Source organism: Schistosoma haematobium, chromosome 2, assembly GCF_000699445.3.
Source record: "Schistosoma haematobium chromosome 2, whole genome shotgun sequence".
Lineage (NCBI taxonomy): Eukaryota > Metazoa > Platyhelminthes > Trematoda > Strigeidida > Schistosomatidae > Schistosoma > Schistosoma haematobium.
Genome location: NC_067197.1, coordinates 626,442 through 639,495, shown reverse-complemented (window position 1 = coordinate 639,495; position 13,054 = coordinate 626,442). Strand labels below are relative to the sequence as shown.

Here is a 13,054-nt window from a genome sequence, read left to right as displayed (position 1 = left end):
ATATCTGAATGTGTGAGACGACGGGTAATAAACTGAGTATAACTTGAGAATAATAGATGGTATCATAATAGTCTGTGTCAAAATGAAGCTTATAATAAGACTAATATAGATATATGTACAATTTGGTTACCGAATAACTATAATATAATATATATATGATATTAGTCCATTAACCGTTCGCAGAATATACTCTTAATTTTATCTTCACTAAGATATAACAGAGCTAAGTAGTCGTTTCTCCCATCATCATGAAACGTTCTAGTAATGAACATATCGAACCCATGATCATTGAGGTAACCACATAACAATTCGATTACTGAATTGATATTTTATGGTTTATATTTATGTTATCAGCCATTTCGTTGTATTGTATGACCATAAACTGTTATTACCTGTCTTACACCAAACATGGTTGATAACCTAACCACTGTAATGTATAGAAATCCATTGATTAGACTCTTTTCAAAGTTATGGGTGTACATTGTCGAGTAATCCTATTCGAGGAAGAAACAATTGTCTTAGTTATTATTTGTTGTTTAACTAACTTCAGTTCACTGTTTGAACCGCTATCATAATTCTAAAATTGTATATATTATTATTATTATGCACAATTCTAGGCGAAAAGAAAGCGGTCAGTCATATATTGAAGTCTGTTTGTTTGTTTGTCTTCATAATTGGATCCTTCTAAAAACTAACTTCAAAAGAATGAAAAACAGTTGACAGTTTCAGTTATCCGTTTTCTTGATTTGTTGCGAACCAAATGACTTCTAGCTATATAGCAATTCATCGACGAGGTCATGTAAAAAACTAATTTAGGGAAACAACACATTTGCAGTTACCCTAATAAGTAAGACTTCAACATTATGAACAAAAGTATAATAATCCATTATTCATCGTAGCAATTTAGATAATATAGATAACGGATACTTTTCCGATGTTATGTTTTTCACATTTGGAGCAATTTGAATTGTAGGTGATGTTCGACTTGAAAGCTTTTCTATTAAACCACGTGTCATGGAAGGCACAAATCAAATGAAAACAAACCTATCTGACGGTATTGCACCTAGAATGTGCTGATGGGATTTTAAATTATTTAATTTTGACCCAGAGGCTCAAAGCAGCTGTGTTCTTCCCTAAACCAATCGGTCAACCATCAATCATCAATCAATTTTAAATACATTTTAGTCCTGTAAAAGATTAGTCTAGGTTCCGAAAGTCACCGCGTTATCCACGTAGCTACTTAGTCCAGGTAGCGAATGGTTGTTCCATTGAGTGAAATTTCAATTGATTTTTTTGTTGAATGCTTGAATTTTCCCATTGACATTTAGAACTGCAATTGACCAGTCTCTTATTAGCATATGTGGGTTTTGTGAGGATTGCTTCGTGTGAACATTAACTTTGAGATTCAAAACTATCTAGCTGAGGAATCCTAAATAGGACGAGATGCACGTCCCGGATTCCACTGACAGCCACCAACATTTCTTCACATCATGGTTGTGACTAGAGGCAATATCTAGGGAATCGGAAAGCAATGCACCTATGCCAATAATTGACTGATCAATTTCAGTCCTAGGCATCAATGTGAACATTCAATCAGTTGATACAAAAATGAATTATTCTTTCATTTGGTTTCTCGGTGAGATTATTTTATATTCAAGAATATTTTTTAGAAAGAAAAATCGTTGAAATTTAATCATAGTGAATGTTGAGCACCTTTTAAATGAATTAGTCTCGGGTGTCATTTTCCCTCAGATTGATTGAGTCAGTCAGTAAAACAATGTTAGATCATTTGAAACCAATAACTATCGGCCTTTAGATTATCCACATATCATTCCAATACAGTAAAACGGTAGTAACAAAATGTATGAAAAAAGAGTTGAAGTAAATGTCATTACTTACTTACTTACGCCTGTTACTCCTCGTGAAGGAGTATAGGCCACTCACCAGCATTCTACACCCAACCCTGTCCTGGACAATCCTTTCTAGCTCCGTCCAGTTGTAATTCATCCTTTTCATATATGCTTCTATAATCCGACGCAATGTGTTATTTGGCCTCCCTCTTTTCCGTTTCCCTTCAGGTTTCCCAGTTAGGGCATATCTCGTGATGCGGTTTGATGATTTGCGTAATGTATGTCCTATCCATTTCCATCGTCTTTTCCTAATTTCCTCTTCAGCTGGAAGTTGGTTTGTTCTCTCCCACAGAAGGCTATTGCTGATGGTATCCGGCCAGTGGATGTTGAGTATTTTGCGAAGACAGCTATTTATAAATACTTTTACTTTCTTGTTTGTGGTTGTTGTAGTTTTCCTAGTTTCAGCTCAATACAGTAGAACTGCCTTGACGTTCGTATTGAAGATTCTCACTTTGGTATTAGTTGAAAGTTGTTTTGAGTTCCATATGTTCTTCAATTGTAGGAATGAGACCCTTGCTTTGCCGATCCTTGCGTTTACGTCTGCATCTGAACCTCCTTGTTCATCGATGATGCTTCCTAGGTATGTGAAGGACTCTACATCTTCCAGAGTTTCGCCATCAAGAGTGATTGGATTGCTGTTCTCCACTTTGAATTTGAGGACCTTGGTTTAGCTTTTGTGTATGCAGAGACTGCTTCCACACTGGCTGTCTTCATCTGCATCTGTTCGTGTGTACGCTATAGGAGGGCCAGGTCATCTGCGAAGTCCAAATCGTCTAATTGATTTTGAGCTGTCCATTGTATTCCGTGTTTTCCTTCAGATGTCGAGGTCCTCATAATCCAGTCAACCACCAGAAGAAAGAGGAAAGGAGAGAGTTAACAGCCTTGTCTGACTCCGGTCCTTACTTGGAATGCATCTGCTAGGTTTCCCCCATGCACTACTTTGCACTGTAGTCCGTCGTATGATTTCCGGATAATATTGACAATCTTCTCAGAAACTCCGTAGTGTGGAAGAAGTTTCCGTAATGTTCCCCTATCTACACTGTCAAATGCTTTTTCATGATCAATGAAGTTGATGTATAGTGACGAGTTCCACTCAATTGATTGTTCGACGATGATGCGTAGTGTTGGTCTGTGCACGACCGATCCTTACGGAATCCATCTTGTTGATCTCGAAGTTGGGCGTCTACTGAATCCTTCATCCGGTTCAGCAACACTCTGTTGAATACTTTCCCTGGTATTGAAAGTAGTGTAATGCCTCTGTAGTTTTCACATTTGCTCAGATCTCCTTTCCTTAGAATCTTGACGAGGTGTTCTTCTTTCCAGTCCATTGGCACTTGTTCCTCCTCCCAAATCTTTTTGAATAGAAGGTAAAGCACGTTTGTAGTTACTTCGATGTCTGACTTCAGTGCTTCAGCTGGTAGGTTGTCCGGTCCCTCTGCTTTCCCGTTCTTGATTTGTCTGACGGCCATTCTGATTTCTTCCTTCGTTGGTGGGTTGTTGTCAATGGGAAGATCTGTGTGTGCCGCTTCGATGTCCGGTGGATTCATTGGAGCCGGCCTATTCAGGAGTTCCTCGAAGTATTCTACCCATCTGTTCCGCTGCTGTTGAATTTCGGTGATTGGCTTGCCTTCTTTGTCTTTGACCGGTCTCTCTGGTTTGCTGTATTTCCCTGCTAGTTTCTTCGTTGTATCGTAAAGTTGTTTCATATTTCCTTCTCTAGCAGCTTTTTCTGCCGTCGTTGCTAATTCTTCCACGTATTTCTTTCATGTCAAGTATTAATTAATTAATGTAAAAAAATGTGTCATCTTATATCTGTAACTACGGATTGTGACTAAGTGATTGGATATCAAACAGGAAATTTATATCATCGACATCACGGGTTTTCATAATAAGAAGAATCTAATTCACAGTATTCACCAAATAATAACTAATGATAGGTTGATCAATTCACAATAAAACTAAATATTTTCGACAGTAAACACTCGGAAACTTTGAGAAGTAAGTACAGTGAGTTCAATACAATAAAATATGTACAATATCAAGGATGTTTCATGAACAAAGAATGATGTTTAGTTTATGAATTACACAAACAGTTGACCAATTCTTATGAATATTGAATAAGAAGAAATGCAATTCGAATTTCATCAGAAATAAATGTACTTCTGATAATAAACAGTAAAATCTTCATTGAAGATTGTTAACTATGTGAACAGATATCTTTTTGTCGGAAACTAATCTATGAAAGTATTCAATATATTTACACACTTCATTGTTTATTCATTAATACAATAGATGGTCTATGAAGACAATCGAATGATCATAGATTACATCAGGTTTGATGACAAAACTTAAATTATTACTATGTAGATAGTCTTATGAAAGTTCACGTTGTTCAGTTGTGATCACACGATTATTTTTAACGATATAACTGTTATACAGTATAAGGGTAAATCATGCGTCCACTCTGGGATACTGAGGATTGCAATCATATTTTTATTATTATTTCATATTCCAAAGGAGTACAAGTGTGTTTACTGAGTGTAACCGAATTCGTGCAACCTCACAACCAACAGATGAACGCATGTGTTTTGGTACAGTTAAACAAACAAGTACAGTAAAGCAATCACTAGTACAATTAGTTATAGTAATAATAATTGTTTCCATTACACCAATAGCGTTCGCTTGATAAAAGTAGGTCACTACAGAATCGTTTAACAGAATTCATTTTTATCAGAAGGGATTTTGTGGAGATTTTTAGAAAACTCACTGCTTGAAGTCATGAGTTGATTGAAGCTAGACCACGATGGAAAACCTAGAAGTACTAGACAGCAGTTTCGTCCTGGTATGGGAATTTTCAGTGGCAGTGCGCATCCACGATCCACAATCATTCACCGTCCAGTGCTTCCAGGTTTTCCACGATGATGTACTTTCAAATGACCCATAATCTAAACCAGTGAATGAATTCATTTTATTGAAATAAAATTTAAGCATTAAAATGTGAATTTAGTCATCTAATGAAAACAGTGTGTGCCACTTTGATTTTAAGCAATCGAATCAAAACTATGCATTGTTGACAACCAATTCACAGTTGATTACAAGTAACACAATGTTTGTTCATGAAAATATGTGCACTAATTACTTAGTTTAAATTATTGTTAATCCTATCCAAAATAGTTTTCATCAGTAGGGGTTCAGGAATTTCAACCAAATGTGAATCAGTATCAGGCTATATTACTTCAATAAGTGTAAGAATATTGCATAACAATGAGTTCAACTCCTATGATGATTGGTTAATAATTGTGAAATGATTTTATGAAATTTGATCATCCAAATGGTCCATTTCAATCATCCAATGTGAAAGAAACATACAAACACTCAAAAGAATTCTATATGAACTCAACACGTTCTACCAACGTCTAAAACAAGAAAATGATGTGAGTACTGACTGCTTAATTATGGCAAATGAGTGTATCATATCAATTTCAATTTGATCTAATGACACAACAATGTACTATTCATCTGAATCATTTCATCTATACATTTTCGTTTGGTCAGTTGGTAGCGCTCTGTTCGATCATTGTCTTCACATCGGAATCTTTCGACTGTCATGAATTTTGTGGAAACCCTGATTTATTTAATAAAGAAAAAGTAATTTTCAAAACTGATACATATCAATATGTAAGTCATCAGTCAAGTTCCAATACAAATATTCAGTCTCATCATTATAAATATTCCCAGTTAATTCGCCGTGATCAGACGTCTCCAATTATTAGTGGAAATTTTGAGAAATTGATTACTGAAAAGGTGAGTTAACTACATTTTACAACAGAGATGCTAATCCATATGTTTGCATATTTCTAGGAAATAGATCTGAAATTCTCCTTTACATTTAACGGTGGTGCTATTAGAAAATTAAATATAGAAGACCTTCGTAAGAGACTTATTTTCCTCGAATTGAAATTTTTACTGAGTTATGTTTACTAACATTTTAATTCCATGAATTAAAGTCGCTTTCATTACTTTAATAGATCAGTTTTATGCATTTTTTAACATTCAAAACATCTACTGATATCTTCTCTTGTTCAAGTTGTAAATGGTTTGATGGGTTGTAATAAACTAATGACACTTCATGCAATTCATTCTCGTCTCCAATTAATTTCAAAGTTTTTCATTCATTCAGTGTAGATTATCAATCAAATTGCATGTTTTCATTTGATAAACACAGGTAGAATTACTTTAAGAACAGAAAAGCATTATGCAGAAATTACCAATTATATCTTCGGCTATGGTGGGTGTGAAACTGAGATTTTGGATAAGGGTGAGTTCTATTATTCAGTGAGATTTTGTTTTATGTTTCTCATTCCTCATTTTTATTTTGCATAAATGATTTGGCATTTAACTTGATTCATTCGTGAGAGCTAACTAGTACACAGTGATTATTTTATTTGTGTGATTTCGTGCCCTAAAGTGTGATCGCAACATGTATTTATTACTGTGAAGTGAAAATGTTAAATAAAACAGTGATCCACTTCAAAATAGACACACAATGTATTTGCTAAGGTGGAAATTATGTACTCTTCAATCTGTTCGAACTATCATAAAACTGATATTTCATCAGTACGACACTTCTTGATAGATTGAACGAATCAAGCTGATCACAGATGCAACAATAAGCGATGTTCTGTGAGAAATCATTTCGGATTATTGAAGCACATTGACTATCAACTTATATTTGATGTCCTCCAAATCTTTCTGCCAATTACGTGGTTCTTAATAGTTCAGTCCCCCTTATTCACTGTCGTTGAACTATTGGATATTAAACACATTCTTAATTATCATAATCGTTTGATCATGAAGTTTGAACTCATGCACCATCTCAACCATACAAACAACTAACAATCACGAATACAAAACGATTGATTCGAACTAGAACACCTAGAATATCAAAATGAAGGGCATTCATTTTAGTCACTCTCCAAAATTATTGTCATTGAAGTAACGTTTCCGGGCAATAATTAGTTCAGTTAAGAGAATAGATATTAACGGTTTTTCAGTTGGCCAAAAGCTTACAAACCCAACATTTCAAAAGTATAATATTTTACTCAGTTGATTGGATTGAAGCGTTCATCATATCGGTGAAATAATAATGCAGATCATTAAGACCCACATTTAGTTGAATTGGTTCACTTAAATCTTGAAAGTAACATCATAACTTGTGTTCAAACACATTTTGTATTAAAAATGTATGTTCATTGAAGAAGGTAAATATTCATTATACACATACATGAACACAAATTTATTTTGCTTTCATTATTTCAGAGGAATATTTTGCTGTCAGAAGGTCTTGTCCTACAAACATTGATAATAAAAGTATGTATCCATATTCATGATTGTTTGATCACATGTGAACTATTAACACTTTGCATCATCATCATGATTGTTATTACTCAAATGTTTTCTATTCACTTTGAGTAATTGAATTCTTCTTAAAAAACTGACGGAAGCAATAAAATGTAACCATTCTACAAAATCAGAGTCCAAATACACATAGAATCCACTGATTGTGGATACATACTTGATTGAAACTTAAAGAATAATTGACATACGTTTGGATACATTAGGTCATAATCACATTTCATTTGTAGATAAACGAAAATGGAGATTCATCTTCATTGACAGGTTTCAAAGGAACATGATGAGAAGTCTGTTTTTAAAAAAAATGTACATATGTGTTCGTCGGAAAATCATTTCTGTATACATCACATTCATCTGGATATTCACTCATTACACGGTAATTCTTAGCTTCTGTTTTTTCAAATTAAAAGATCGTTGAAGCGATATGTATAAAGCGTATTCACTTCTCATCTTTAACAAATAATGTGGTCAAAGTCATTTGATCGACTGATATACCAATGTGTTACATAAGGAAATAAATTCTAAAACTCGGATGATAAACAAACAAACCACAGCTCATGTCGATTGTATCAGATGAAATATAGAAAATATTCCATCAATTGGAATACCACTCCAACTATCAGATCTAATTAGAATCTAGATGAATAATTGTTTGATTATGAAAACTAAGCAAACTAAGCATCTGACATTCATTATGAAGGATACATGCTTATTTCATTTGCACGACATTCACGAGATTACTTTCATTACGAATTCAACTACAGAAAACATTTGAGTTAACACAGTAAATATCTGCTAAAATCTGATCCCCAAGTGTGTGTAGGCACATACAGTGTCACATCTAGCAATGACATGCTCGATACTCATCCTTGAAATTTTAAATATCGGTAGTTTTCTTTTTTGCAGGTGATACAATCAAGGTAATGCACGTGATACACTCGAATGGGAAGATATCTTTGTATTATGAGAACGTGAGTTGAGCAAATGAATGGATTATTCTATTATTTCACGCATATCAGTACTGCCAAATACATCGAAATATATTGAAAGGGATAAAAGAACACTAACATTTTGTACATACATACTTTGTGAAACTAGTAATAATCCGTTCATGACACACTTTATTCAAGCACTTTTTAAAATAATGAACAATAAAAAGTGATGTAATATGTAAGCAAACCCTGATACTTGCGAGCCAATTAAGGACAAAGAGTGTATGTCAGAGTTCTGTACATGAACGGTCATTTTCAGCTTTCTACAGACCGGTTGTTAGAGAAGTTCATAATTGAATATTCTCAGAGAGATGTTGTTAAAAGCTTGATCGCTTCTCGGATTATATTTTTTCGAATGTCACTATTTAGAAATTTATCGATTTGCAATACAATAAATGTTGGATGACTACAAATGGTTAGTGAGATGAATCCGTCTTGTTTATTTCGAGGTAGTCAAAATAAATTGTGGAATGAATGTTGTTGAGAAATGAATGGCAATCGATAATAGTAAGCACATAAACACAATTCCACAACAGAACAACAAATTCACGTTCAGCGACATTGCAGTTATTCATAATCACACTTCTACCAACGGACGTAGATGTTCATCTTACTATGTATAGCCTCATTCCATGATAAATAGATCGTTCATCTAATTTCAATGAAGTTGTCAACTGAGGTGACTCAGAATATTTGTGTAAATTAGATGGAGTATATTTCTTAGGGAACCGAGGAGATCAGTATTCTTACCGTAAGTGTGATTAGTTGTCTTTGAATAGGATAATGTGAATGACGACAAATTACTTCAATGTTTGGGTGGTTTTGATATAGTTTGTTGTGTATTGACAGATCTTGAATCAGACTTCCATTGCTCCTTTTCAGATTCCTAGGGGAATTGAAAACGGCGAAGTTCAAACGGCCTTTGATTATTATATCAAGTGTGGGCAAGGTAACAAATGTTATTTACATTCTAATTTACACTAACTTACATGAATAATCATCTGATAGCATGATATTACCTTCGGTTTGTACGTGGATATTTTCTTTAATTTATAATGGTGACCGAATTTGTGTCTCTTACAGTCTACAGTATTCATTTGTTTTTGTTTGTACAATAAATTGATGTAAGTGTCGTTGAAGTGCTGAGGAAAATTGTGTGAAATAAAACCTGCATAATTTAGGCAAACTCAATGTCCTAATGTTACTAATTATTGAAAATTCAACGTCAATTTAGTGCTTGGAAATCTTGAAGCAACATTCAAGTGTGACATGTAATAAAAATTCATAATGGAAACTTATCCTGAAAATATTTTGTCTTTCGAATTGATAGCAAAGTATCTGTATCCTCAATTGAACAACCGTCATCCTCGTTGATATCACAAAACAGATTTGAGTTGTTGTGATTAAATTGGAATCATATTGCTTTATCTTTTTGTGCTAAGCTCCATCAAAAAGAATTTCAAGATCCACTTCAGCTGACACTTGCCTAACTTGATGTACCGAGTAATATAACTAAGATGTGTGAACGTCTTCATCACGAATTCGCGGACATATATTTGGAGAAGTCTTCTGTATAGTTTAAACGATCCAGACAGGAATATGTGAACGAGGATAATAATCAGACGATATATCTACTCATTTATTCACTCACACACTAATAGACAATCAAACTTGCAGACCTTAAATATTGACTATTTCTGAAATAATTTGTAACGAGATAGACGTATTCTTTTCTGTAGATGTTGCACTGACACCTTAGTAAAACAAATCAAGAAATTAACGATATCATTTTTCATTTAGTGGTTGAACATCGATCAATTTCAGAACTTAAAGCGATGTACAGCATATTTCATAAGGATGTTATTCGACCGTCATTGTATCTGGAATCAGATATTAAAAAGTTTTTTATTTTGATCGCCTATTAAGCGAACAAACAACATGTTATATCCAAAATGGAAATCAGAATTTCAACTGTCTTCTTCTGTACAATTTATCATATTAGATTTTAAAGTGCATAATATAATCGTTACTTATGAATGGATCAATAGTCGAACGCTAGTGGAATATGAAGTTCTCGGGGGTATGTCAAACCTTATTTTATCAAAGTTGACTATTTTCACACTTGAATGAATCACTGTCGTTTCATAAAATTGGAAATTTCATTTATGATTTCAGACAGTTATTAAATGATATCAAGCCATCAGTCTCAACTGACGATACACTAAACGACGATTCACTGTTGCATATTCAAAATGATTATAGACACATTTTGAACTACAATAGAAGTCCTCAGTTTGATGAAATTCAGTTGAACATAATATCGCAAGACGATGGATGAGATTATATCAGTCTGTTCGTTGATTGTGCATTGATTGGGAAGTGTCATTTGATTTTCATTTGGTACATGCAATATCGAATTTCGCCGAGTAACTGTCATTGGAGAAACACTTCATAAAATTGTAATTGACTTGGAAGCAATAGACTAATTTCCAAAATTTCTACTTTATCCTACTCATCCGACCGACTGAATGAGTACAAAAATTACGTGTTCAAATTTCAGTTTATCATAGTCAGTAAATATTTGTACAGTATCGAAAGCACTGAGGGTTTTCACAGTGCGGAAGCGTTTCCTTTCTCGTGAATACGTACAGTGAATAACCACAAACATTGTTTTGTTCATCACGTAACAGACTATTGGAATAATATTTCAACAGCAGAGAGAATCATTCCATAATCTGATGTCCAGTTCGACTTCAATATTCGTTGTCCAAAATCTTATTTATTATGGACGAATTTTCATGATCGAACTAGTCTAACATGTCAACTGATAGCACACAGACTAGAATGTAGCCACATAGTTTTAAACTTTCTATCATTGTAGGTTGACCGAAATCTCTTCACGGAAAATGTCAACAATGAATTGAGTATCAATGTCACTCTTCCTTTGTTGTTTGATTGAATTACCATAATGGAAAATAAATTTTCTCTCTGAGTACAAATGATGTTCGTGCACCGGCTTCTAAATAGTCAGTTTTTGTAATTCATTTATCTTTCGTTTGATAACTTGAAGTGCAATCGCCTTCTTCTTTTCACTGAAGATTGTCTAAATCACAATTCGAGCGAAACATGTCAAAGTGGAGCAACATTGAATACAAGGTGTATTTGGTGTGAAAAACCCCATTTATGCATTACTATAAATGATGAAGATGTTCATGTCTTTGAAGTGAATGGTTGTCAGATTAAAGTAAGCAATTGGTAGACTTCAAAGATTGCTTTTCATTTTACGATATTCAAAATTGAAATCTTGTTTTGGAAGAACATTTGTATTGTTACGAATTAGTAGTGATTACTATTAGACCCTCAGTGCATTAATCAAAGTAACTTATACGATATTTGAGCACATATGAATGCAATGCTCTATTTCCATGTGAACATTCAACAATGAATAGAAGAGTTGTTCAACACTAATGCCTGGAATAATGTTAATTCTTTAGCTCATAGAATGTGTAGTGATTCCCGATGTTCAATATGAAACCGTATATCTACGTGAACTATTGGAGAATACAGATGAAATAAGTTTGAATGATGAAGTGTAATCTGTTGAAAATTGTGTAGCATGTTCGGATAATGAGTGAAAGTTCGTAGTCCCATTGTTGAAGTACAGAACAAGTATTTCTGATTCCTTGTTGAGAAATGTGTACCCTGAATGAATTGCTTCAATAAAGCCGTCAGTCATAAGTTTGTTGAATAACGTATAGATTGCGATAAGATGTGACATCCAGCCTGCAACAAATATCATCACTCAAACAAAAGTCGTCAGTTAGATGTTGGATAGTGTGTACATATCACATTGATTGTTAAATCGATAGCAGATATTCTAAATCATTATTCATTGATCATATTGTGCAAATGTAAATTATGTAACTAATTGTTGAATTCACTTGTGAGTTGATGAAGACTAATCCAAGCACTGAATCACATTCGGTAAATATTTGATATTTTGTAATCATTATACTATTTTGTTATTTTCAGAACATCACCACAAATACAACTGCAGACATTGAGAAAAGAAAATCACTGCAATACGTGTACATCGTTGTACCATTAGTTATATCATTGCTTATTGTATGCATTGCCTGTGGCATTTGGCTATGGTTCTACAGAAGGAGGAGGGTTTATCAATAGTTCTCAAAAACAGCTTATCACTCGTTTTCATCAAGTTGACTTTGATATATTTTCATTTTCGTATTTTATGAAACACACTTTCTATTTTGTTAATCATTTCAATACATTGAAGATGTTTTCATGGAACTGCATATCACATTGATGATTGTTTACGTAATGACTGATGTCACTTTGTTGGTTGAATATAAAAATATAACTTTTTTGTATTTCTGTCATTGTTTTCATTCAATGAAAACATGGGTAATTACACATGAGTTTACAATATTGTACTTGTCAATTAACAGTATCGTGTATACGTGATTATGTGACCATTGAAATCAAAAATGAATCCGTAGTAAATGTCCATTTTGTTAAAGTCTCAATACTGAGGAAACTCCGCCTGTAGCTCTTCTAGAGTTACTGCCGGTCCCAAGCCCGGGTTAAGGAGGATGGTTGGGCATGGCGTTAGCGTCCCCATCCCGTAGAAATCTAACTCGCTAATGAAACACTAACGAGGAAAAATAATTCAAACCATTTTAACTCTGCCCCGAAAGTTGGGTCTTCATTTAGAAG

General features: G+C 33.9%; 1 protein-coding gene across 1 annotated transcript; it reads left to right on the top strand.

Annotated features, from left to right (window-relative positions):
* Positions 1 to 248: 248 nt before the first annotated feature.
* Positions 249 to 12,502, top strand: MS3_00010712 (uncharacterized protein; the record flags this gene model as incomplete). The annotated part of the gene is made up of 11 exons (XM_051219108.1): positions 249 to 293; positions 5,466 to 5,588; positions 5,625 to 5,714; positions 5,772 to 5,841; positions 6,136 to 6,228; positions 7,230 to 7,280; positions 8,232 to 8,296; positions 9,200 to 9,266; positions 10,320 to 10,397; positions 11,416 to 11,561; positions 12,350 to 12,502. The coding sequence occupies 11 exons, from the start codon at positions 249 to 251 to the stop codon at positions 12,500 to 12,502; spliced, it is 981 nt and encodes a 326-aa protein (XP_051067203.1).
* Between the last annotated feature and the right edge of the window lie 552 nt (positions 12,503 to 13,054).